The 26,021-nt window shown below is 52.3% G+C and overlaps 1 protein-coding gene across 2 annotated transcripts; it reads right to left on the minus strand.

The window, feature by feature from the left end:
* SLC7A10 (solute carrier family 7 member 10) lies at positions 1-25,075 on the minus strand. Of its 2 annotated transcripts, XM_007539471.3 has the most exons (12): positions 24,923-25,075; positions 23,423-23,723; positions 11,306-11,510; positions 6,863-7,014; positions 6,589-6,714; positions 6,365-6,518; positions 3,888-4,011; positions 3,702-3,805; positions 3,498-3,594; positions 3,182-3,331; positions 446-623; positions 1-227 (listed from the first exon to the last, which is right to left on the minus strand). In XM_007539471.3, the coding sequence occupies exons 2-12, from the start codon at positions 23,700-23,702 to the stop codon at positions 97-99; spliced, it is 1,701 nt and encodes a 566-aa protein (XP_007539533.1). In that variant the 5' UTR covers positions 23,703-23,723; positions 24,923-25,075; the 3' UTR covers positions 1-96. The 2 variants fall into 2 exon arrangements, with proteins under 2 accessions (XP_007539533.1, XP_060041661.1); XM_060185678.1 differs by lacking the exon at positions 24,923-25,075 and having other exon boundaries at positions 23,423-24,834.
* Positions 25,076-26,021: the final 946 nt, after the last annotated feature.

Consider the following 26,021-nt stretch of genomic DNA (forward strand, 5'->3'; position numbering starts at 1 on the left):
CTATTATCATTATTTATTTATTTATTTTTGCAAAAACACGCCTACTCAATAAACAACATGTAAACAGAAACAGCTGCTTCAAGCTCCACAAATGTCTCACTGTGTCTTCAAGGGCTTGTCTGAGGGGGGCAGTGGGGAGGTCGGGCAGGGGCCATTTTCCTCCTCCTCTGAGGAGCCCTGGGGGTAGACCACGAAACACAGCTCCTGGCCCCAGCGTGTCATTGACTCTAAGGACAGACAGACACAGGCAGATGGACCCGCGTGGCCAGGGGTCCTCAAGGGAGCTGTTCCCTCAGTGGGTGGGTCCCTGACACTTGGGCCACATCTTGAGGAGGCATGTGATGGCAGCTGCTGGGAGACCCCACTCCAGGGCCAGGTCCCCCCAGATGACCCCACATTTGGCTCCTGAGCCGTCCCCCCCACCCCCCGCAGGTGGCCAGCTCACCTGTGAGTCTGTGTACACACTTTGGTTTGCTCCTCCAGAAGATCCCCAGGAAGAAGATGGGCACTCCCGTGAGGATGATGATGACACCAACTCCACACACCATGGGCTCCGAAATGAAGCTGAACACCAGCAGGAATGCCCAAAAAACCAAGTATGCCACGGGGACCAGGAGGTTCACCTGGGGGGCCGGGAGTAGAAGTGCTGATTGTGCAGATCCCCCACTCTGCTGGCCCCCCACCCCGGGAAGGGGGGAAGCAAGGACTCCCCCCCCATTTCTGGGAACTGAGGCCTGAGCCACCTACCGCCTCCCAACCCCAATAGCAGCCCAACAAGCTAGAAGTTTATTAACAGGATGGCCTGTTGGCTAAATCATAGAGGACTCTGTTAAGTTTCAGTGACTGAAATCTACACAGCAATTGTCTCTGGGTTTGCTGCTTGGACCGACTGATTACGTGCTGGTGTTCGTTTGCTTTTTGTCACCAGAGTTTTTGCTGGAGCCTCACACTGAACTGCATGATTACGGTGCTTCTAGTGGATTCTCTGTCTTTGTCTCTCTGTCTCTGAAATTTTATTATTAAATTAAAATTTACTTATTAGCTCATGTAATTATTTTTTTCAAAGTTTTAAAAATTATACTTATTGAACAGAGATAGCTAGAAATCAAGAGGGGGAGAGGGAGAGAGACAGAGAGACATCTGCAGCCCTGCTTTACTGCTTGTGAAGTTTTCCCCCTGCAGGTGGGGACTGGGGACTTGAACCCAGGTCCTTGTGCATTGTAACATGTGCACTTAACCAGGTGTGCCACCACCTGGCCCCTCATTTAATTATTTTTAAAAAGATTTTATTTATTTATGAGAGGAGGAGGAGAGAAAAAGAGACCCAGATATCACTCTGGCTCGTGTGCTGCAGGGGATTAAACTCAGGACCTCATGTTTGAGAGTCCAACAGTCTACTTCATTCACTGTGCCACTTCCTGGACTACAATTTAATGACTTTTAAAGACTGAGGCAGAGAGGCAGGAAAGCAGAGTATGAGAGAGACCCCAGCACTGAAGCTTCCTTCAGTGCGCTGGGGGTTAGGCATGAGCCTGGGCCCTGCACATGGGCAAAGCAGCGCACTATCCAAGTGAGCTATTTCTCCAGCCAGAGTCTTTTTCTTTGTTATTATTATTATGCTTATTTATTTACTTATTCCCTTTTGTTGCCCTTGTTGTCTTACTGTTGTAGTTATTGTTGTTGTCATTGTTGGACAGGACAGAGAGAAATGGAGAGAGATGGGGGAAGACAGAGAGGGGGAGAGGAAGATAGACACTTACAGACCTGCTTCACCACTTGTGAAGGGACTCCTCTGCAGGTGGGGAGCCAGGGCTTGAACCGGGTTCCTTATGCTGGTCCTTGCGCTTTGCGCCACCTGCGCTTAACCCACTGCGCTATAGCCCAACTCCCTGTTATTATTTTTTAAACCAGAGCACTGATCAGCTCTGGCTTATGGTGGTGCAGGGGATTGAACCTGGAACTTCGGAGCCTTAGGCACAACAGTCTGTTTGCATAACCATTATGTTATCTTCCCCTGACTCAGTCTTTTTCTTTAGACCAAGAGTGAGATGGAGAGACAGAAGGAGAAGGGGAAACACCACAGCATTGCTCCACCACTTGTGAAGAAGCTTGCCCTTTGCATGGTGCTCCCATGTGGTGACCTAGGACTCAAACCCGGGTCTTTGCACATAATAAAATGTGTGTGTGCTCTGCTGGGTGACCTATTTCTGCCTAGTTTTTTTTTTTTTTTTTTTTGATATCGACAGAAACAAAGAGAGAGACAGAGATATCACAGCATGGAAGCTTCCCCCAGGCCATGACACTCTCATGTTATCTCACTGGTGTGTGACATCTCAGCCACAAACCCCCTTCTCCAGTCAGGGTTTACATGTCAACAGGAGGACTTTCCTCTTAGTTGTTCAGGGTCTTCTGATTTTGTGTGGAATCCTGTGTGACTTTGAGCAAGTCTTAAATTTTTGGGGGGTGATGGTGCAACTGGTAGAGTGCACATGTTACCATACACAGGTCCCAGGTTCAACCCCTCCAAGTTCCCATTTGCAGGGGAAGCTTCATAAGAGGTGAAGCAGTGCTACAAGTCTCTCTCTCTCTCTCTCTCTCTCTTTTTTTTTTTTTTTTTTTTTACCAGAGTACTACTTAGCACTGGCTTATGATCGTGCTGGGGATTGAACCTGGGACCTTTGGAGCCTCAGACATGAAAATGTTTTTGCACAACCCTTATGATATTTCCCCAGCCCCTCTCCCTTTCTATCCCTTCCCTATGAAATTCTATCTCTGTCTCTATCCAATAAATAAACAAAATAATAAAAAGATTGTATTTATTTATTAATAAGGAAGAGAGAATGGGGCCGGGGGGGAGAAGAGAGAGAGAGAGAAAGAACCAGAGTATTGATCTGGCACATGTGATCCTGGGGACTGAACTTAGAACCTTATCCTTCAGAGGTAGCACAGCACCTCATCCACGGTGCTACCTCTTGGGTCTCATCGAGTATCTGGCTCTCCTGTTGCTGTCTGTGAGCTAGGAATGCTGGAAGTCTCCACCTCTTGGGGGTATTATGGGAACTGAGCACATTGGTGTGTGCCAAGTTCCAGCTGGGGCCCAATGGGCCCAGTGTGCAATAAACCTGGCATCATGGCCACTGCCACCCTGTCCCTCATCCCCAAGCTGCCGGGTCCTCCTCACCTTGATGGGCCTGTAGAGGGCCGGCCGCCTCCAGCGCAGCACGAGCAGGCCCAGGATGGTGACGCCGTAACAGAGGTAGTTGATGAAGGACACGTAGTTAATGAGCGTGTACGTGTCTCCCACGAGCATGATGACCGCCGTGGCCCCGCACTGGGAGAGACTGAGCTGAAGGCTGGCCTCACGCCCTGCTCGCTCTTGCTTCCCCACACCTGTAGCAGGCTGTCCAGAGTCCAGCCCCTCCACAGCTAGCCCCACAGTGCTGGGAAGTCCTGGCCCATCTCCCCACTGGGCCTGCGTGCCCCCCCCCCCAACTTACGCAGACGAGGAGGGCTGGGATGGGGGTGCAGCGTCTGACATGGATCATAGCCAGCAGGCTGGGCAGATGCCCTTCTCGGGCCCCAGAGAAGCACAGCCTGGGTTAGGGGGGAGGCAGAGAAGGGTGGAGGCCATAAGCTGAGCCTAATAGCTCCCTGATATTGTCCCCACCCTCTTGTCCCCCTGTTCTCCTCAGCCCAGTCACCTGGAGGAGGTGAATAGGTAGCCATTAATGCCTCCAAAGGTGGACAGCGCCACGGACGCAGGCATGACCCAGGAGAAGTAGCCCAGTAGCTTCTCCCCGAAGGTCTGAGTGGGCACAGAAGAGAGGTGGAGGGTGAGGCAGGGAAGGGACTGGGGAGGTGCCGGGACTGGACAGGGCCCCACTCACCACGGCCACTGCGTTCGAGGCCAGCAGCTCCTGGGGGGACATGGCAGTGAAGTAGGCGATGTTGGTGAAGGTGTACACAAAGGTCACCAGAGGGATGGAGATGAAGATGGCACGAGGTAGGTTCCTGGGGGTGGTGGCAGGGTCATCAGCCCAGGGATGCCAGGGGGAGGGCCCAGGAAACCCAGTAACAGAGAAGCGGCTTTGAGTCTCCTCTGCCATCGTCTGCTGGGGGCCCAGGGGCAGGAAGAGGACAGCATGGCTGTGTGCCAACGCCACCTCTCGTCCAACCTGGGCACAGACCAGTGGGAGGAAAGGCAGATGGGGACACTGGTCACGTCCCATCCATGGGAGGGTTTAATGTTAAGAAAACTCTCTGGAGATGAGAGGTAGCTCATCTGGTATAGTGTGCACATCCCCATGCATGAGGACCTGGGTTTGAGCCCCTGGCTTCCCAGGGGAGCACCATGCCAAAGGGAAAACTTCATGAATAATATAGTGGTGGTGTGGTGTGGCATCTCTTCTCTCCCTTTCTGTCTCTGTCTGATACTGTCAGGGACTGTTCAATAGCTTATTTATTTATTTACAGTCAGAACACTGCTCAACTCTGGCTTATGGGCTTGGGGAATTAAACCTGGGACTTCAGGCCCTCAGGCATGAAAATCTTTTGCATAATCATGGTGCTACTTCCTGAGGCCTGATATTAAAAGGATTAAAACAAAAGAGTTTGGGGGAAATGGGGGTGATTAAAAATTGCACACCTGGGCCAGGCAGTAGTTCACCCAATAGAGCATACACATGCTCCAGGTCCCTTGTTCAAGTCCCTGGCCCCCCACCTGCAGGCTGGAAGCTTCATGAATAGTGGAACAGTGCTGTAGGTGTCTCTCCTTTCTAATTATCCCACTACATCTCTCTCTGCCTCTTATCTTTTTTTAAAAAAATTGCTACGGGGGGGAGGGTTGGGTGGTGAATAAAGCGCCAAGCATAAGGACAGGTGTAAGGATCCTGGTTCAAGCCCCCGGCTCCCCACCTGCAGGGGGGTTCACTTCACAGGTGGTGAAGCAGGTCTGCAGGTGTCTCTGTCTCTCCTTCCTCTCTCGATTTCTCTCTGTCCTGTCCAACAACAACGACATAAATGACAACAACAATAGCCACAACAATGATAAATCAAAAAGGACAACAAAAGGGGAAAAAATGGCTACAGGGGAGTGGGGGACTAGGCAGTGGTGTACCTGGTTAAGTGCACATGGTACAAAGTACAAGGATCTGGGTTTGAGCTCCTGCACCCCATCTGTAGGGGGGATACTTCACAAGTGGCAAAGCAGGTCTGCACATGTTTATCACTCTCCCTCTCTATCTCTCCCTCCTCTCTCAATTTCTCTCTGTCTTATCCAATAAAACAGAAAAATATGTCCTCCAGGAGCAGTGGATTCATAGTTCTGGTACTGAGTCCTAGCAATAACCCCTGAGGCAAAAAAAAAGCAGCCAAATAATCCTTGAAAGTCCAGTCCGCAGACCTCAGTCCTCCTGGCTGAGTATCCTATATAGTCTTTCTATACTGGCTTTCTTTGTAGGGGCCATATTGTGCTCACACTTGGGACAAATGCAAATAACTGAATCCATTTATAGTTTTCTACTTATGTTGGGACATTACTAGTCAAAGATTTTATATATATATAGTTTTGCTACCAGGATTATTGCTGAGACTCAGTAGCATAATTACTACTCTTGAAGGCCATTTTTTTCTTTTTAAATTTTTTAAAAAAATTTACTTATTTTCCCTTTGTTGCCCTTGTTGTCTTTTTATTGTTGTTGTAGTTATTATTGTTGTTATTATTGATATCGTCATTGTTTGATAGGACAGAGAGAAATGGAGAGAGGAGGGGAAGACAGAGAGGGGGAGAGAAAGACACCTGCAGACCTGCTTCACCACTTGTGAAATGACTCCCCTGCAGGTGGGGAGCCGGGGGCTCGAACTGGGATCCTTAGGCTGGTCCTTGTGCTTTGCGCCACATGTGCTTAACCCACTGCACTACTGCCCGACTCCCTCTTTTTTTAATTTTTAAAACTATCTTTATTTGATAGTGATGGCTAGAAGTCGAGAGGGAAGATGGAGATAGAGAGGGAGCAAGAAAGAGAGACACCTGCAGCCCTGCTTCATCACTCACAAAGCTTTCCCCCTGCAGGTGGGGATCAGGGGCTTGAACCTGGGTCCTTGCACATTGTAATGTATGTGCCATATATCATGTGCACCGCAGCCTGACCCACTAGTCAAAGTTTCAGAGACCCAGGCAGGGGCATGACTTGTGCATACAGAGCCATGAGGAGCACAGCAGGCTGGCACACAAGCTCCAGGCTCTTTCCCAGAAGCACTCTGAGGAGTAGCAGAGGGCAGCCACAGATGATGGTGGGTCAGGTGACCTCTCTTGCTCTCCTGTCTGTTTCTCCCCAGGGCCTCTGGGAGGGGAGCCCCCACTCACTTTCGAGGGTCAACCAGCTCCTCAGTGACGTAATTGAGGAAGTTCCAGCCGCTGAAGGCAAAGGAACCCTGCAGGAAGGCCAGGGCCAGGTGACCCACGGAGGGTGTCATCCAGAAGTCAAAGGCGTTGCTGGGCCTCAGCTCCTCGAAGTGTCCTGGGAGGCCCAGAGGTCAGGCGTGAGCGGCGTCTCCCCGGCCCCAGGCGCAGCCCCACCCGAGCCCTACCTTGGAAGATCTGGACAAAGCCCATGCTGATGATGAGTGACAGTGCCAGCAGCTTCCCGCCTGTGAAGATGTCCTGGATGCGGGTGGCCCAGCGCACGCTGGAGCTGTTCACCCAGGTCAGCAGCACTGGGGGCCAAGGGGGAGGCAAGGCAGGTAGTTGGGGGGGCTACCTGAAGCCAAGCCCCTCAGGGGGGGGCAGCCTCTGAGACAGACCCTGGGTCAGGAGCTGGGGGGTGGGACTCCCTGCCAAGAGCTCACCCCTGAGGGCACTCACTCAGGCAGGCCATGGAGAGCACACGGGAGGCAGTGGCTGGGGGGATGCAGTTGGGGAACACGGGCTGCAGCACGTAGTTGGAGAAGGTCATGGAGATGACGGCCAGGCTGGTGGGGTACATGATGAGCACGGCGCTCCAGAGTAGCAGGAAGCTGGAACAGTGAGCGACAGCCGGGTGGCACAGGCAACCCTGCCTCTCCCTGGGCTGAGCAGGCTCCAGGGGGTGGGGGGATGGTATGGGACTACGTGGGATTGTGATGCAGAACCCTAGTCCCTAAGGACTGGCATGGATGGGGGAAACCAGGTCTGCAGAGGGAGGCAGCCCTTCCTTTTACACGTCTGTATCCTGGCTGCCTTGGAATGTGGGTAAGAACTGGGAACCACCTTTATTGATTGTACTGTCACCAGGGTAATCACTGGGGCTTGGTGCCTGCATGACAAGTCCACTGCTCCCGGTGAATTTTTTTTCCTTTTTTTTTTTTTTTTAAATTTTAAATTGATTAGAGACAGAAATTAAGAGAGAAGAGGGAGATAGAGAGGGACAGAAACAGACACCTGCAGCACTGCTTCACCACCTGTGAAGCATTGCTCCTGCAGGTGGAGACTGGGGGCTTGAACTTGGGCCCTTGTGTATGGTGATGTGTACTCAACAGGTGGGGACTGAGGGCTTGAATCCAGGTCCTTACAGACTGTAATATGTGTGCTCAACCAGGTGTGACACATTGCCCAGTCCCCTTCCTCCCTCCTTCCCTCCCTCTCTCTCTTTCACTCTTCCTTCCTTCCTTCCTTCCTTCCTTCCTTCCTTCCTTCCTTCCTTCCTTCCTTCCTTCTTCCTTCCTTCCTTCCTCCCTCCCTCCCTCCCTTCCTTTCTTTCTTTCTCTCTCTTTCTCTCCTTTCTTTTTGTATTTGATGGGACAGAGAAATTGAGAGGGAAGAGGGAGAGAAAGAGGGAAAGATAAAAAGAGACACTTGTAGTTCTGTTTCACCACTTGTGAAACTTCCTCCTGCAGGTCGGGGCTGGGGCTTGAACCTAAGTCCTTGTGCATGGTAACTTGTTTGCTCAACAGAGCATGTGCCACCACCCAGTCCCAATACCTTTGTCTTAGCCACCTAGTCTACCCCCCCTCACCCCCAGCTGTTTCCTGCACTAAGCCAGGCTGTCCTAAGACCACTGTCATAGCTCCTGGTGGTTTTCAGCAAAGCTTTATGGCTTGGAGTGGGGTCAGGGACACCAGTGACCTCTAGAAGACTGAGTTTAGTGGCTTCCTCTTGGCCCTCTTTTTTGTTGTTGTTGTTGTTGCTAGAAATCCTGCTTCCTTCCATTCTTTACACAACCCTTCCCCTCCCTTGGCTTCTGCTGGGAGCCCTCTCTGCCCACCCTGAGAGCTGGGTAGGGCTTAGGATCCACCCCCCTCCTTCCCAACTTCTTCCCAAGTGTCCTCCAAGTGTCCTCTTCAGCCCCACACCACAAGTCTACATTCTGGGATCCCAGACCCCTGTGGGCCTGTCTCCCTGTAACTACCCACAAGAATGCTTACTACTGCCTCACGCATGTTGCCCTCTTAGAGACCTCTGTCCACATCCTTCAAAACCAAGCATTATATGCTTCTAGATTCTTCTCTGAGTTCCAAACTCCCCATCCAAAACCCGAATGAGCATCTTCCAGGGTATTCCATAGACCCCACCAAGATGGTGAGCCCTCTTCCCCCCCCCCCAAACTCCTCCCCATCACAGGGACTCTCCAGTGGGAAAGCAAGTGTCAATCACAAGCTACACTGGCTACCTCATGACACAGGCTCTTCCACAGTTCTGGAAACTTCTGGGGCCCTCAGTATGGGTTGGACAATTGCAGCTGCTCTGGAAAATTGACAAATAGAGTCCACCCAAGTCCAAACCCCTGTACATGCTCCCTACTCCTCACTGGTGGTGTGGGAAAACCCCACCTTCCCTCCAAGAATGGTGAAAACATGGTCATTCCAGAAGACTTCCCGGGGGTGGTGGTGGTGGGAACCCCACTCTCAAGGCTGCTGGCTGCTGCCTCTGCCATCACCCTCCACACAAGGATCCTCTAAGCACTTTAGGGGTGGAGGTAGGGTGTTATTTTCCTTCTGCACTGTGGGGAACTTGGAGACAGGAGTGAATTCTTGCACCATTGAAACTCTGGCCCCCAGCACAACATAGACACTCAGCTTGTGACTAAAGGAATGTTGGGGACTGCATGGTGACATACCTGATTGAGCACACAAGTTACCAAGTGCAGGGACCTGGATTCAAGGCCTTCCCATGTTTAGGGGGACGCTTCACAAGTGGTTAAGCAGGTCTGCAGGTATTTTCTCTTTTTCACTTCCTCTCTAACTCCCCACCCACTGTCATTTTCTCTGTTCTAGCAACTAAAAACAAAATGAAAAGGAGAAAAGTGGCTGCTAGAAGGGCCAGGCAGTGGCACACCCAGGACAGCGCACATGTTACCATACACAAGTACCCAGGTTCAAGCCCCTCGTTCCCACCTGCAGGGGGAAAGCTTCATGAGTAATGAAGCAGTGCTGCAAGTCTCTCATTCTATCTCCCTGCTCTGTCCCCCTTCCTTCTTTTTAAATTTTATTTTATTTATATCTTTTTATTAGCAGAGCACTGCTTGGCTCTGATTTCTGATGGTGTTGGGGACTGAACTCGGGACTTTGCTGCCTCAGGCAGGAGAGTCTATTAGCATAACCATTATGCTATCTCCCCAGCCCCTCCCCTTCCCTCTTGATTTCTCTTTATCTATACCTAATAAATAATAAGTAACAAAATATTTTTAAAAATGGGGGGCCAGCAGTAGTGCACAGGGTTAAGGGCACATAATGCAAAGCGCAAGGATCCTGGATCAAGGTGGGATCCCGGTTCGAATTTCCCCACTCCCCAACTTCAGGGTGAAGCAGGTCTGCAGGTGTCTATCTTTCTCTCCCCCTCTCTATCTTCCCCTCCTCTCTATATTTCTCTCTGTCCTATTCAGCAACAACAGCAGCAACAATAACAAAAACAATGGAAAAAAGATGGCCATCGGGAGCAGTGGATTTGTAGTGCAGGCACCGAGCTCCAGCGGTAACCCTGGAGGCAAAAAAAAAAAAAAGCTGCCAGGAGTGTTGGATTAGTGGAGTAGGCAACAAGCCCCAGTAACAAACCTGGTGTCAATTAAGAATAAATTAATATTGGGAGTCGGGCAGTAGCACAATGGGTTAAGCGCAAGTGGTGCCAAGCGCAAGGACCAGCTTAAGGATCCCGGTTGAGCCCCTGGCTCCCCACTTGCAGCGGAGTCCCTTCACAGGTGGTGAAGCAGGTCTGCAGGTGTCTGTCTTTCTCTCCTCCTCTCTGTCTTCCCCTCCTCTTTCCATGTCTCTCTGTCCTATCCAACGACGACATCTGTAACAACAACAATAATAACTACAACAACAATAAAAAACAGCAAGGGCAACAAAAGGGGAAATAAATATAAAAAAATTAAAAAATTAAATTAAATAAATAGATGGATGTTGGGGAGCTATTTGAGCCTGGGTGAGCTAGGTCGATGGCCCCTCAAGTAGAACTTCTTGTTAAGAATCTCAGACTTCCTTTCTCCCCAGTTCCCTGCACACGGATTTCCTAAATTTGAGATCCCATTCTTGCTTGGCACTATCTAGAAGTTTCAGATAGCAAGAGCCTCCCACCCAGAGTAGAACTCCACTTCCGAGAAAGCACAGGGAGGCAGGGGGAGGACAGGCAGCAGCTCACCCCATAGACACGTGTTACTAATCAAGAAAAATGGGGGGGCCGGGGGGTGCATGTAGTTACCTATGTTACAGTGCTCAAGGACCCGGGTTCGAGCCCCTGGTCCCCACCTGCAGGGGGAAAGCTTTGCAAGTGGTGAAGCAACGCTACAGGTGTCTCTCTGTCTCCCTCTCTATCTCCCCTACCCTCTCGATTTCTGGATGTCTCTATCCAGTAAATAAAGATAATGATAAAAAAACTTAAAAAAACAAACAAATGTGGGTTCAAATCTCTGCTTCCCCACCTGCATGGGGGAAGCTTCATGAGTAGTGTTGTATGTGCCTCTCCTCTCTGTCTCTCTCTCATCTCTTGAAAAGAGAAAGAAAGATGAGAGAAAGAAAGAAGAAAAGGGGAAAATTGGTTGCCTGGAGCAGTGCAGTAGTGCAGGCACTGGGCCCCATTGATAACCCTTGCTGGAAAAATAAATAAATACAACTAAATAAATAAGTAAATGGGAGTACAGATGAAGGGGGCCAGCTAGGTTATTGGAGTATCTAGCTGCAGAGAGGTAGGTGTGGTTCCCACCTCCTTCTCTCCACTCTCCCACTTCCCCACGCCGTGACCCCTTGATGTGGGAAACGGCAGAGGAGACCAAGGTCCAAGGTGCAGCTGGCTGCATGGCGGCTGCCCCCCACCCTGCTTGTGTCCCACACTCACCCAGCCAGGCCCCCGAAGATCTCATTGACGTAGGCGTAGTCCCCACCGGACTTAGGAATGGCGACGCCCAGCTCTGCATAACAGAGGGAGCCCAGGGCTGTGACACCCCCACCCAGGACCCAGACGAAGAGGGCCAGACCCACAGACCCTGAGTGCTCCAGGACCCCCTTGGGGGAGATGAAGATGCCCGAGCCGATGATGTTCCCTGCAGGGGAGAGAGGGAGCTGTCAGGTCCTGGGGTGTCCTCTGCAAAGCAACAGTCATTCCTGTGCACCCCAGCCCACAGGCCCCCAGCCTGTCACCTGTGGCCCTGGTCACTGGTCTTACCAGTCTCTGGTCACCCATCCTCCTTCTGACCTTCCAAAGGAAGACCTTGACCATGACTCTCTTCTGCCACTTTCCTATTCAAGTTCAAACTCATAAACTGGCTCAGAGAGTGGCACCTCCTCCAGGAAGCCTTTGTAGACCCTCTCCTTTTTTCTTTTTGTTGCCTCCGGGGTGCCTGCACTATGAATCCACTGTCACTAGAGGCCGTTCTCCCCCCATTTTTGTTACCCTTGTTGTTGTTATTATTGTTATTGTTGTTATTGCTGCTGTTGGATAAGACAGAGAGAAATCAAGAGAGGAGGGGAAGACAGAGGAGGAGAGAAAGATAGACACCTGCAGACCTGCTTCACCACCTGTGAAGTGAACCCCTAAAGGAGGGAGCCAGAAGTGACCCTCCTGCAGGGGGGAGCCAGGGACTCGAACTGGGACCCTTATGCCGGTCCTTGCACTTTGTACCATGTGTGCTAACCCACTGTGCTACCACCACCTGGCCCCAACCCTGTCTGTCCTTTTTAATCCTCTTCTTTCCACTTCCCAGTCTCATGGTCCCCCCCCTCAGTCCCAACTCTGCATTTTTATTTGTTTTTTAAAATACCTTTTATTTTTAAAAATTTATTTATTGGATAAAGACAGAGAGAAATTGAGGGGGGGATAGGGAGAGAGACGCCTACAGCACTGCTCTACAGCTCATGGAGCCTCCCCCTCTGCATATGGGGACTAGAGGCTTGAACCCAGGTTTTTGTACATGGTAACATGTGAGGTCAATCAGGTGTGCCACCATCAAGCCCCTGCAGTCTTTATTTTATTTTCCATTTTATTGGGGGCGGGCTTAATGGTTTACGCCATGGCTGTCTACATACGGGCACCATTTCCGAGCTCAGCATCATGGGTATCTGCAAACACTCTCTCTGCTAACCGGTGACTGGAGCTCCCCTCAACCCCCTCCCTCCCATTCTTTCCCCAGAGTCCTTGAATTAATTTTTTTTTTTTTCAGGGGCCAGGAGGTGGTACACCTGGTTAACTGCTCACATTATAGTGCACAAGGACCCAGGTTCAAGCTCCTGGTCCCCACCTGCAGGGGGAAAGCTTCACAAGTGGTGAAGCAGGGCTGCAAGTCTCTCTCTGTCTCTCTCCCTCTCTATCTCCCCAATCCCCTTGATGTCTCTCTATCTCTATCCAATAATAAATAAATAAATAAATATTATTATTGCCATCAAGGTTATTGCTGGGGCTATTATGATTTCACATTCCTGGCGGACATTTTTCGATAGCAGATGAGACACACACAGAGAGACACCTGCAACACTGCTCCATTACTTGTGAGGTGGGGACTGCCGACTTGTTCCTGGGTCTTTGTACATGGTAATGTGACCTCTCTACCTCTGCATTTTGTCTTCTTTCTCTTTCCCTATCATCTGCTTCCTGGGATCCTGGCTGCAGACAGAGACTCTGAAAAGGTTCTGTTTTCTGGCACTGTCAGCACGTTTCAGCAACTGGGCAAGAGCCAGCAGGTGCAGAAGAGGAACTGCTGTGTTTTCAGGCTGGGCTTGGTCAGCAGCCACCATGGAAGGGGTGAGGTGGGTGGGCAGAGGCAGGCTGGCAGTGACTCTTGGCCCGGCCCAGGGCTTGCACACAGGCTGTCTCTCACTTGGGGGAATCCCACTATTTATAAACAGGGTCACTGCTCTAACCCCAGGACTGCTGAGGGGAATCCTAGCCCGGCTGGGCAAGTCTCTCCCCATCAGGTTAGCTCTGGAGTGTTGGTTGTGCAAGAGGTTTTTGTGGACATTCAGTGCAGGAGGACCTCAGCACATTTTCAGCTAAAGATTCTTTCCTGGTGGCCCAGGAGGTAGCACAGTGGATAAAGTATGGGACTCTCAAGCATGAGGGCTGAGTTCAATTCTGGGTGTTGTGTGTGCCTATTCTGGCATCTCTCTCTCTCTCTCTTATGAAATAAACAATAAAATCTTAAAAGAGAGATGAAAAAAAAACCCTGTTTGTTGGCTGCACCTGGCCCAGGTTTGAGCCCTCGCATCATATGGGAGATGCCATGACACTAGAGGATACTTGGGTGCTGTGGTCTCTTTATTTGAATAAAAGTGTAGCTAGAGGTCTAGGGAGACAGTTCTTCTTCTTCTTCTAGCATTTGCCCTTCTTCCGTAGCCAGTCAACAGCGTCAGGTTGAGCCTGATGTAAAGTTTCGAGACCTCCTTTGAATCTGGAGAGGTGGCAGTCGTTGACTATGTGGGTCATAGTCTGTCTGTAGCCGCAGGGGCAGTTCGGGTTGTCTCTGGCTCCCCAGCGATGGAACATAGCGGCGCACCGGCCATGGCCTGTTCAATAGCGACTGAGGAGGGCCCAATCATAACGTGCTAGGTCAAAGCCGGGTTGACGCTTGCAGGGGTCTGTGATGAGACAGTATAATGGTTCTGCAAAAGACTTCATGCCTGAGGTCCCAGGGTCCTAGGTTCAGCCCCCAGCACCACCATAAGCTAGAGTTGAGCAGTGTTCTGACTTTTCTCTTTCTGCATCTTTCTCTCTGTATTTCTATTTCATTAAAAAGTAAATAATTAATCAACCCCTAGCACCACCATAAGCCAGAGCTGAGCAGTGCTCTGGTAAAGATAAATAAATAAATAAATAAACAATAAATAATTAAAAAAGAAAATGTAGCTCAGAGCAGTCATATCATACATATTCAAGGCCCCAGTTTTACACACACACACACACACACACACACACACACGATTTTAATAAATTAAAAAAACCACTTTAAATAAAAACACTCTCAGAAGGTTGCACAGTGGACAGAATCTTGTACTCTCAAGCATGAGGCCCAAGCTGGATCCTTGGCATCACATGTGCCGCTGGAGCGACACCCTGGTTCTCTCTCCTCTGCTTCCTTCTCTTTCTTTATCTCTCTTGTAAATTCCAACAAACTTTTAAGAAAGATTCTTTGCACTTTCATTTGTGATTCTCTGTGTAGTCTCTCACCAGAGGCAGTGATGGCTTCTGGAGCTTGGGTTCAAGTGGAGTCACCTCTGGGTCTTGGAGGGCAGTCAGTGGTTTCTTTTCCTTTTTAAATTAATCAATCAATTAATTTGTTTTTATAGGACAGAGAGAAATTGAGATGGGAGGGGGGCAGAGAGGGAGAGAGAAAGGGAGACACCTGAAGACCTGCTTCACCACCTGCAGGTGGGGAGTAGGGCTTTGAACCTATGTCCTTGCACATGACAACATGTGTGCTCAACTGAGTGCTCCATTGCCCTGCCTCCTGGGAGTGGTTTCTGAAACAGAACTGTTAAAATAGCTCACTTGAATAGTGTGCTGTTTTGCCCATGTTCGAGACTCAGGTTCAATCCTGGCCCACACCACACTGGAGGCAACTTTGGTGCTACGTGCAGTTTCTTTCACTCTCACTGCCTCGTGGTCTCTGTCCTAAAAATTAAAGCCACACAAGTGGGTCTCGTGGTGGCGCACCTGGTTGAGTGCATGTGGTACAGTTCAAGATCCGGGTCCCCACCTGAAGTGGGAAAGCTTCACAAATGGTGAAACAGTGTTGCAGGTGTCTCCCTCCCTCTCAACTTCGGTCTTTATCCAAAATAAATAAGTAAGTAGGGTCTAGGTGGTGGCGCACCTGATTGAGCGCACATGTTACAGTGCGAAAGAAGCCAGGTTCGAGCCCCTGGCCCTCACCTGCAGGGGGAAAGCTTCATGAGTGGTGAAGCAGGGCTGCAGGTGTCTCTCTCTCTCTCTCTATCTTACCCTCCCCTCTCAGTTTTTGGCTGTCTCTATCCAATAAATAAATAAAGCTAGTATAAAAAATTAAAAATAAATAAAAATAAAATAAATAAGTAAGTAAATAAATAAATGAAAGCCACACAATCTGTTGGGATTCTCAAGTATAAAGTCATTGGTTCAGTCCCTGGCAGCACATGTGTATCAGCACAGAGTGAGTGATATTTGGTTCTTCTTTGTCTTTCTCCTCCTATCTCTCTCATAAACAAATACACAAATAAATAAATAAATAAATAAATAAACAAGCTGGGGTCAGAGGTCACCCACTCAAGCAGGCTGGTCCCACTTGCCAGACCCACAGGCAGGGCTGGATGGGGTCAAAGCTGTGGCCACTAATCTGCATGCAGTCCTTGTCCCTTGAGCCACCTCTGCCCCAGTTGACACAGATTCCCAGTCTGCAAGGCATCTCACTTGGCTTCCCAGTCACATCCCAGGAGACCAAAATCCACTCAGATAAGGATGGAAGGACTCCTCGACTCCAGCGTGTCCTTAGCCTGCTCCCAGAAGGAGAGGCCCAGCCACCCTCCAGAGCACATGGAAGGTAGCAGCCCTTAAGGGGGGTGGTGATGTCACTGGCTTTCTGGAGCTGCTATTCTCAGGACCTGGGGGAGGGAGGTTTGCCAAAAGCCTGTGAGGATGGGAGCCAGCAGGGGCTGGGTGGCCTTGGAAGGAGCTGGGCACCTGGAGCCCTGAGCCACTCCCTCAATGGAGATCCCCCCCCCCCCCCATTCCACATTGTTAAGCAGACTCTGCTGGGACAGCATGGAGAAGCCACACCTGCCACCTCGTTCTGAGGCTGGAGTCTGAAAGGGACCCAGCACCAGCCTGTGTGGCCTTTGGGAAGCCACCCTCCCCCTAGCCCCCTCTCCCCCGCCCCCATTGTGGCTCAAAGGGACACTCATGCCGTTGGCGTTGGCGTTGCTAACCGTCTTGGGGAGCACCTGCTCTGGGCCTGGATGACCTCCAACCTCTGTCCCTGCGTTGGTCCTTGAAGGTGGAGAAAAGCTCATTGGCTATGAGACTAGGACTCAAACTTGGGACCTCATGCTTGAGAGTCCAACACTTTATCCACTGTGCCACCTCCTGGGCCTTGAGCTTCCAGGCAGGTGAGTACGGATGAGAGTCCCTACTCTTTGGCCTCTTGTCTCTCTTCCCTTAGTCCTTGCTGGGTGGCTTTTTTTTTTTTTTTTTTTTTTTATCACATTAAGATGTTTGGCCTGATGGAGCTTACCCGGCTTCACAGAGGAGCAAAGAAAGGGCCATTGTTTGGCCGGCCGCTGCCGTGAGCGCTGACCTATTTCTGGGAGGCAGTGGCCGCCCATGGAGGTGGCAGGGTGCACAGCGCAGGTTGGGTGGGTGAAGCCTGGGGGTGGGTGGCACATGTGCCAGCTGAGCTGGGCAGGGTGCAGAGAGGTCCTGTCGCCACTCTCGTCTCTGGAAACACTTTCTAGAGCTTGGGAGACCTCGGGCCAGTGCTGCTCTTCTGGGCCTCAATTTCCCCACCTGGAACACTAGGGCTGGTCTGCTCCTTCCCTTGGCAGAGACACTGCTGGGCAGGTAGGACTTGCTCTGCACACCTGCCCGGGACCTGTAGAGACACAGTCTGTTGCCCCACAGTGCCGGGTCTCTTCCCAGTTTGCTGGGCATGGCCACAATGTGGCTTCCCCCTGTCACACTGGCCTGCTGCCTAAAGACAGCAACTTTTGGGAGTCTGGCGGTAGCGCAGTGGGTTAAGCGCAGGTGGTGCAAAGAGCAAGGACCGGTGTAAGGATCCCGGTTCAAGCCCCCCGGCTCCCCACCTGCAGAGGAGTCGCTTCACAGGTGGTGAAGCAGGTCTACAGGTAGGTCTGTCTTTCTCTCCCCCTCCTCTCTCCATTTCTCTATGTCCTATCCAATAACAACAACAACAACAATAACGACAACAATAAAACAACAAGGGCAACAAAAGAGAATAAATAAATAAATATAATTAAAAAAAAAGACAGCAACTCTCTGGAATCCTGGGTCTGACAGGGTGCTGGTCATAAGCTGGGCCTCCTTCCCTAGCTCTAGGCAAGGAGTTCCTCCTGCACTATCCTGTAGGGATGTAAGTAACCCTGAGGCCTCTGGGAAAAACTGAGATGTTCCTAGGTGGGTCCTAAGGTCCCTGAGACCAAGGGCAGGGGGCATTTACTTGTTGAAAACCCCAGATATGGGGTTAAATTTTCAGATCTGTGTTCAAATCCCAGGCTTCTTGAGGTGGGGGTGACTGTGTACAAGATATGTCACCTCTCTGAACCTTCTCTGTCAAATGGGGAGATGGGGAAGGGTGGTGTTGGTGGTGTAGCTGTGTCCTGCCTGCCTGGCACATCAGAGACACCAGAAATGCTTCAGGGTCTCATCCCAGAGACCTGATCCCCTTAGGACTTCAATATCTTGGGGTCAGCAGCCAGACACCCCTGTCCATGGAGACCCTACCTGTCGCTCCAGAGGAAAACTACCTCTAAGCTCCCAAGTGTCCTTATGGTGAGTGTGTGTCAGACAGGGGGACAGAAGTGCCCACTGAGGTCTTGGAAGAAGCCCCGGGAGGTGAGTGGAGATATTTCCAGAACATGCCTGGAATTGCCAATTGGACAGCCTGGACCTCTGGCCCAGCCCACTTTCCTTTTGAAAGAGAGAGAGAGAGAGAGAGAGAGAGAGAGAGAGAGATATGAGCGGAAGCATAGTATTCCCTTCGCCTGGCTGGTTCAGCCTGGTCTGGTGTCGGCTCCCAGCCAGCCGAGGCTCCTCAAGGTCACCGCTGAGCTCCAGCTGCTGAACCAGCACTCAAGGCCCTGGCCTGTGCCCAACTGGCCACTGCAGCTGCCTCTGGAAGGCTGACCCTCTCCTCCTCACTCAGCCTCAGGCTCCCCTGTCAATCAATCCCTTCTCAAGTCTCCTGAATCTGGGCTCCCCTCCCCCCCTTTTTTCCTTCACTAAGTTCCTGGAAGACCTGATCCAGGTCCCCCACCTCTACTGGCAACTCCCAAACTAATATCTGTAGCACAGACTTCTCCACTAAACCAAACTTATGTGTGACCCGTGAAGTGGTGCAGTAGTAGAACAATCACCCAGATGAACAGATAGCAGACTCCTCCCAGTTGCTCAGGCCCAAATCTTGTGTCATTCATGCCCCCTCTCCCAAACCATGTACCCAGCTCATGCCAGAATGTTTGACTGTCTCCCAAGCACTCCCAGAAGGTACCCCTTGTTGCCACCACCCTGCTCTGAACCTCTGTGTCCTCTCTCTCTCTCTCTCTCTCTCTATATATATATATATATATATATATATATATATATACTCATTCATTTAACTGCTCAACTCTGGCTTGTGATGGTGCAAAGGATTGAATATGGGACTTTGAAGCCTTAGGCAAAAGAATCTCTTTGCATAACCATTGTGTCATCCCCTTCACCCTCCCTCTTTTTAAACTATATGTCTATTGGATAGAGATAGAATTTGAGAGAGTAGGGAGAGATAGAGAGGGAGAGAGAACAAGTAACATTTGTAGCACAGCTTCACCACTTGTGAAGCTTCCCTCCTGCAGGTGGGGGCTGGGGGATTGAACCTGGGTCCTTGTGCATGATAATGTGTGTGTTCAACTAAATGTGCCACCACCTTCCCCCCTCATTAAAATTATTTATTTTTATTGCCAACAGGCTTATCACTGGGGTTTGGTTCTTGCACTATGAATCCACCACTCCCAGGGACAATCCTTCCTTTTTTTATCCTTTTTTTTTTTATTAGATAGGACAGAGATAGATTGAGAGGGGAGGAAGAGACAGAGAGGAAGAGAGACTCCTGCAACACTGCTTCACTGGGGTCCATGAACATTATAACATATCAGATGCACAACCACCCAGCCCCTCTGTTGTCAACCCAGTGACTCAAGCCCCCTGACTTCCTGCCAGGCTTCCTACTTTTTTTTTCCCCTCCTCCAGGAGTTATCACTGGGGCTGGGTACTGGCACTTTGAATCCACTGCTCCTGGTGACCATTTCCCCCCATATTTTTGGGTAGGACAGGAAGAAACTGAGAGAGGAGAGGGAGAGAAGAGAAAGATAGGCACCTCAGACCTGCTTCACTGCTCATGAAGCATCCCCCTGCAGGTGGAGAGTGGAGGCTCAAAGCTGGATCCTTGCACGGGTCCTTGTGCTTCGTACTATGTGTGGTTAACCAGGCGCAACATTGCCTGACCCCTGGCTTCCTGCCTTTATCCCTGTGGACCATAGCCTCTTCTCAATAGTGAGCCCTGGGCTCATGCCTTCCCTCCACCAAGGCTATCATCTCCCCAAAAGAAAAAGGTCTTGGGAGCTGGGTGGTAGTGCAGCAGGTTAAGTGCACATTGCACAAAGTGCAAGCAAGGGCCGGCATAAGGATCCTGGTTCAAGCCCCCCAACTCCCCACCTGCAGGGGGGTCGCTTCGCAAGTGGTGAAGCAGGTCTGCAGGTGCCTGTCTTTCTCTTCTCCTCTCTGTCTTCCCCTCCTCTCTTGATTTCTCTGTCCTATCCAACAACAACAATAGCTATAACAATAATAATAACTACAACAAGCACAACAAGGGCCACAAGATGGGGAAAATGGCCTCCAGGAGCAGTGGATTCATAGTGCAAGCACAGAGCCCCAACAATAACCCTGGAGGCAAAAAAAGGTCTTGTGGTCCGGGAGGTGGCACAGTGGATAAAGCACTTGACTCTCAAGTGTGAGATCCTGAGTTCAATCCCCGGCAGCGCATGTACCAGAGTGATGTCTGGTTCTTTTTCTCTCCTATCTTTCTCATGAATAAATAAATAAATTCTTAAAAAAAAGAAAAAAATAGAAAAAGGTCTTGTGGCTGGCAGGTCCCCACCCCACTGCTCACCTTCTGCCTGCAATGTCCCATCCCAACACACTTGGCACCCCTTCCTGCCCTGCTACCTCACCACCCCAGCACCTGTCACTACCCTGAAGGCTGTACAATCACTTGTCCTGTTGACTGTGTGACTTCTGGGCTGTGGCACCAGGAGGACACTGACTTTGCCTGCCTTACTCCCTGCCATGTCTCCAGTACCTAGAACAGTGGCTGGCACTGTCCTGGGCTTCATTGTTGCCGAGATGAATGAGTGTGTCCAGCGCTGGCAGGCCCCCGTGCTCATAGCCAGAGCTGCCTCAGTGCCCAGAGGCATCCTGGAACACACTATGGGCAGTGGGGACCTAGCTGGTGGCAGACTCGACTGTCTTATCTGCACTGTCTTATCTGGGCTGGAAGGGGAGGCCCAGACCTGTGTGGTTTGATGCCTGCACAGGGTTCAGATGAGGACAAATAGGGGGTTATGCTTTGAGCATCCCAGGACAGCACAGAAAGGGGCCTAGCTAGAGCTGGATGACCAGAGGTTGACCCCAAGAAGATAGGCTTCTGGAAGCAGACCCAGCACACGACCCACACGACTGTATGGTTGAGTATTGGCATCAAAGGAAGAGAACATCCCAGTCAGTGAACTCCAAGGGGACATCCCACTTGGCTAGGCCTGAACACGTCCATTCCTTGGCTGGGTATGGGCAGGAAGAAGGACTGGGAGATGCTTGAACAAGTACCCCTGAGCAGGAATGCAGAGCTGGGGGGGGGGGGTTTCCTCTGTCTACTTGTTCGTTTCTCCACCCTTAGTGGATTGGGATTTCCTCGAATCTCTGTCACAAAGTTCCCAGAAAGACCTTCAACTTTTTTCACCTAGCAGGTTGATTCTGACTTCAATTTTGCCCAAGACCAGAGCTGTATGGAGAAAGACACTGGATTGGGAAGTGGATCCAGATTTGATTTCAAGTCCCCAATCTAACACCTGGAGGAGTGCCCTTCAGCTTCTCACTTCAATTTCTGCATGTGTGACATGGGTGTAAACGCCCCCACTTGGCCAGCTGAACATGAGGATGGAACAAGATGGAGAAAGGATATACATCCGCTGTGTAATATAAGCATTTTCTGAACAGACGCTGGTGCATAAATCTTCTTCCCATACAACTCCCGCCCTGTTGCCTCTGTTTCCCCAGCTATGCTGGCTGCACCCATGAGGCACTGGCCCACACTCACTGAGAATGACCATTTTCCCCAGGGGCGGGAATTGTAAGGTCTTCCGGAAGGATGTGTTTCAATGTTCTAGGGATCATAGGTTTAGTGACTGGGAACAAACACCCTGGTGGAGCAGGGGGTAAAGTTCACCAGACTTTTTTAAAAGCTCACTCCAGACACTTTGTAGACAGTTGGTGACTTTGACCAATTTCCCTAGAGCAGGAAGGTGGGGGTAAGACAGGAGTGGGGTGGGGGGGGGAGGTGGGCTCTCCAGTGCTGTAAGTTGGGACCCTTGGGACATAAGCCTCCCTACTCCTCAACCTCTGCCTCCTCCCTCATCTTCCAGCACCTTCTGGTCTGGCTTGATTTCCCCCTCCCCCTCAAGTCTGTCTCTCCCGCCCAGTCTTGCTCATGGTCAGTTTGCAGACCACTGCTGAGTGTCCCGGGCTGGGGTCAGGGCGTCTGGGCTCTGTTCCAGAATCTGCCACCACCCAGCCAAGTCTCCCCTCACCCCACAGCAGCCTTCATAGTCTGGAGGCCAAGGTGGGGGGGTAGTGGGCCTGCAAAGCCAGCGTGGATGGAGGGGCAGGGCAGCTGTGGGACCAAGTCAGGCTGATTTTCGCAGGGTCTTCAGGGAGAGGGACAACTTCCACAACCCCCTGCCCCTTGCCAGGGCCCTTTTCCGGGGAGATAATAGCCTTTCCAGACTAGGGGGAGAGGAAGATGGGGTTAGGCAGGATGGCAGTTCCAGGAGGCCTGGCTCAGAAAAGCAGGGTGCCCCTGCACCTGCCTGGCACCGTTACTGGCACCAGACATGGGGCACCTCTTGACTCTGTGGCCCATCCATGAAATGGGGGCAGCCCCCCTTCCCCAGGGGGGGACACAGCTGCTGGAGGGGGTGTGGGCCAGGGTCGAGATCCCTGTGAGGGGACAGAGGGGGAGCCAGAGCCTCCAATTTTCTCCCTCTTCAGGGGTACCTGAATGAATGGCATGCATGCACAGGCAGCTCCCACTGTCTAGGGAAGAGGCTGACTGGCAGACAGTAGAGTGAGAGCATGAGGACTCTGTCACTTATCCCTCCCATCTGTCTTCTGGGACAGAGGGATGCACTAGATGCCTCCCAGAAGGGCCTCAGAGGTGACTGGTGTGCACACAGGCCTCCAGGGCAGGGCTAGCCAGTGCCCGGAGTCAAGGTCATGACCTGTGAGAGGCTTCTCACAGTGCCCTGGGTTGTCCTCCCCAGAAAACCACAGATGGGGGTGGAATGGGTCACACCAACCCAGTCTTCCAGTCTTGAGTGGGGCAGGAGGGCCAGGGATACCAGGAAAGTGTCAGAACCTGTCTGAGTCCCAGTCCACACTGGAACTGACTTCTCTGAAGGCCTGAACTGCTCAGCTGTCCCTCACTCTACTGGCAGGTCTGTCCATCCACCCCCACCCCCCAACCCCCTACAGAATCTCCAGCCAAATCCTGCAGCAGTTGGTGACCCGCTGGGAACCTTTAGCCTCTGTGCTGGTTCTACCTGTGCGATCTGTCGGCGGTTCCTCTTGTTATCAGATATTGCAGCACCCACACTGCACCTTGCACACATGTGGGACCCAGCGTGGGCCACCACCTCAAAAGTGCACCCTTATCCAGGCTCAGCCTGCCCGCCTTCCCAATACACACACACACACTTGCAAGGTTGCGCCCCCTCCTTCATAGATAGGAAAACTGAGGGCAAGCACCTTGGGGGGAGTTCCACAACAAAGTTAAATGGGAGAGGGGGGTGTCCCAGCCATGAACTTGCCCTGAACCTTTTCCAGATGCAGACATCTGGGGGGGGGGGTTGGAGTTTGCTGAAAAGTAGAAGAGGGTGGGGGGTAGCAGCAGGTGCCTCAACTCCCCCCCACACAGCAAGAGCGCAGCGAAAGGCCCCGGGGCCCGCTCACCCACGATGATGGTGCAGGCGCTCAGCAGCCCGATCTCCTTCTTGAGCGCCACCCGCTCTGAGGCGCCGGGCCCTGGGCCTGGGCCGGGGGAGGGCGAGGGCGCCGGGCCGGGGTTCCCGCGCCCGCTCGGCTGCTGCGTGTGTCCGGCCATGTCGCTGTCCCGCTGCGTCCCCGCTCTCTGCGCTGCCCAGTCTGCCCCTAGGCGGTCAGTCCGTCCCGCCGTCGGTCTGTCGGTGCGCGCCGCGCTCGCAGCCCGGACAGCGCCCACAGGCGGGCGCATGCGCTGGCACCCAGCCTGGGCCTGGGGAGGGGGTAGTGGGGGGGTAGGGGGGGTGGAAGGAGAGCGGTCGGCAGCCCCCTCCCCCGCCTTCCTTAAAGGGACCCCTCCCACATCCTGGCCTGGTAAGGAGGGAAGGGGGGGGACTCGCGGGAGACAAGGAAGGAGGCCTCCAGCTGCTCCAGTTTTGCGCCCTCGAGGGGGGCGCGCTGGGGGGGGGGGTAGGGAGGGATGTGGGGTCCACTCTGCAGGTGGCAGCTGAGAGGCATGGACTCTAGACCACAGGGTGAACGACAGGGCCGAGGAGCTGCAGGTTTCTGATGCCTCCCTGCCCCGACGGTCCTGGGGGTGCAGTTCTGGGAGGGGGGGCATGTGTTCCTCCAAGAGGTCAAAAGACCAACGCGCTCATCACCATGTACAGCAGACTAGGTCTGAGAAGGTTCTGGAACCCCTCCCCCGCCACATCCAGGGGGGGGGGGCGCGGTGCTCCGGAGAAATCCTGGAAGGGATATGCCAGGGCGGCGTCTCCACCCCCTTTGTTCCCCCCCCCCCCCATAGAGCTGTACAGTTTGGGCTCAGGTCAGGGTTGGGGCTCAGTGGACCAGAATTCAGGTCTTGGGTGCCCCCCCTGACTCCTCCCTCGAGTCAAGCCAAGTCACCCAACTATCTGGGAAAAAAGACAAAAAAAAAAAAAAAAAAGGAAGCGGTGGTACGGGGGGAGGGGGGGGTAGAGCGCTCACATTACCATGCGCAAGGGGCAGGGGTTCCAGCCCTGCAGACCCTGTTCAACCCCTCCAGACCGGGTCCAAGCCCCTCAGTCCCTACTTGCTGGGGGGGAGGGGCGCTTCACTAGAGGTGAAGCAATGCTGCATCTGTCTTCTCTCTCTTCCTTTTTCTTTCTCCTTTCCCTCTCAATTTCTGTCTCTATTCTAAATAAACAAATAACTATATAAGTAAATGACTAAAAAAAAAAAGGAAAAGGCGATGCTCTTGGGGTCGAAGGAAGAAGTCGAGCTTGCAGTGGCCTCCTCCCGGAAGCCGTCTGGATTGAGCAGCCTGCACCGGCAAAGCAGACACAAGGGGGGCTGTGTTGGGGGCCACCGGGGCGGCGGTGGAACAGCCTTTGTCCTCTCCTGGCGACCGCAGCGCCGCGCCGCCCCCTGCATGTGGATGAGGCCCAGCGCGCCACCCCGGCCGGTCCAAGGCGCTGGGGGCGCCCCCACCTGGGGCCCGACGACCGCGGGGCGCAAGGAGCTGAGGTCGGGTGCCGGCTGCAGGTGCGGGCTAAGGGGCTTGGCTGGCCAGGAGGGTGGCGACCAGGGCCTAGAGGCCCGACCTCAGTGGACGAAGCGGAGGGGTGCGGACAGGGAGGCCACCCGGACAAGCTACAGCCCGGGCTCTAACTGGGGGCCCCCAGCATTCTTGGCGCCCGGCGCCTCCCGCCCCAGAGACCGCGGGCTGAGCGCTCTTAAAGGGGCAGAGGTGTGGGGGGGGGGCGCGGGGGGGTGAGAGCTGCAGGAGCTTTGGGACTGGATTGGCCAAGGCTGGAGGGGGCTGGGCTGGGACCACGACCTGCTACTTCAAGTCTTCCCACCCTCCAAATGGTGCTACGTGTTGGGTGAGGTTCCAGCCAGTGCTAGTGCCCTCCAAAGAGCCCCCACTGGGACCTGAAATGTGGAGTATGTTGTTTCTTTATTGTGGTCAACTCCGGGGCTTCATCACTATCTGTCTGATAACTTTTATCAGATAGAAAGTGTGAGCCAGAGAGGCGGACAGGGGAGAGAGAGAGGGAGGGAGGGAGAGAGAGAGAGAGAGAGAGAGAGAGAGAGGGAGGGAGGGGAAGGGAGGGGAGGGAAGAGGAGAGGAGAGGGGAGGGGAGGGGAGGGGAGGGGAGGGGAGGGGAGGGGAGAGAAGAGGAGAGGAGAGGACAGAAGAAACATGGGTCACAGAACCTTATCATGCACAAGTGACAGGGTTCAAGTCGTGATCAGTCCCCACTTGCAGGTGGAGCAAAATACTGCAGATGTCTGTTTTTCCCTATCTATCCCCTTATCCCTCCAATTTTTTCTTTCTCTATCAACAAAAGAAAGAAAGAAAAGAGGGGGTCAGGAGGTAGCGCAGTGGAATAAGTGCACATAGTGTGAAGCCCCGGCAGGGGAGTCACTTCACAGGCGGTGAAGCAGGTCTGCAGGTGTCTATCTTTCTCTCCCCTCTCTGTCTTCCCCTCCTCTCTCCATTTCTTTCTGTCCTATCCAATAATAATTAAAAAAATGTAAAAAATGACCTCTAGGAGCAGTGGATTCTTAGTGCTGGCACCAACTC

This window comes from Erinaceus europaeus, chromosome 2, assembly GCF_950295315.1.
Source record: "Erinaceus europaeus chromosome 2, mEriEur2.1, whole genome shotgun sequence".
Lineage (NCBI taxonomy): Eukaryota > Metazoa > Chordata > Mammalia > Eulipotyphla > Erinaceidae > Erinaceus > Erinaceus europaeus.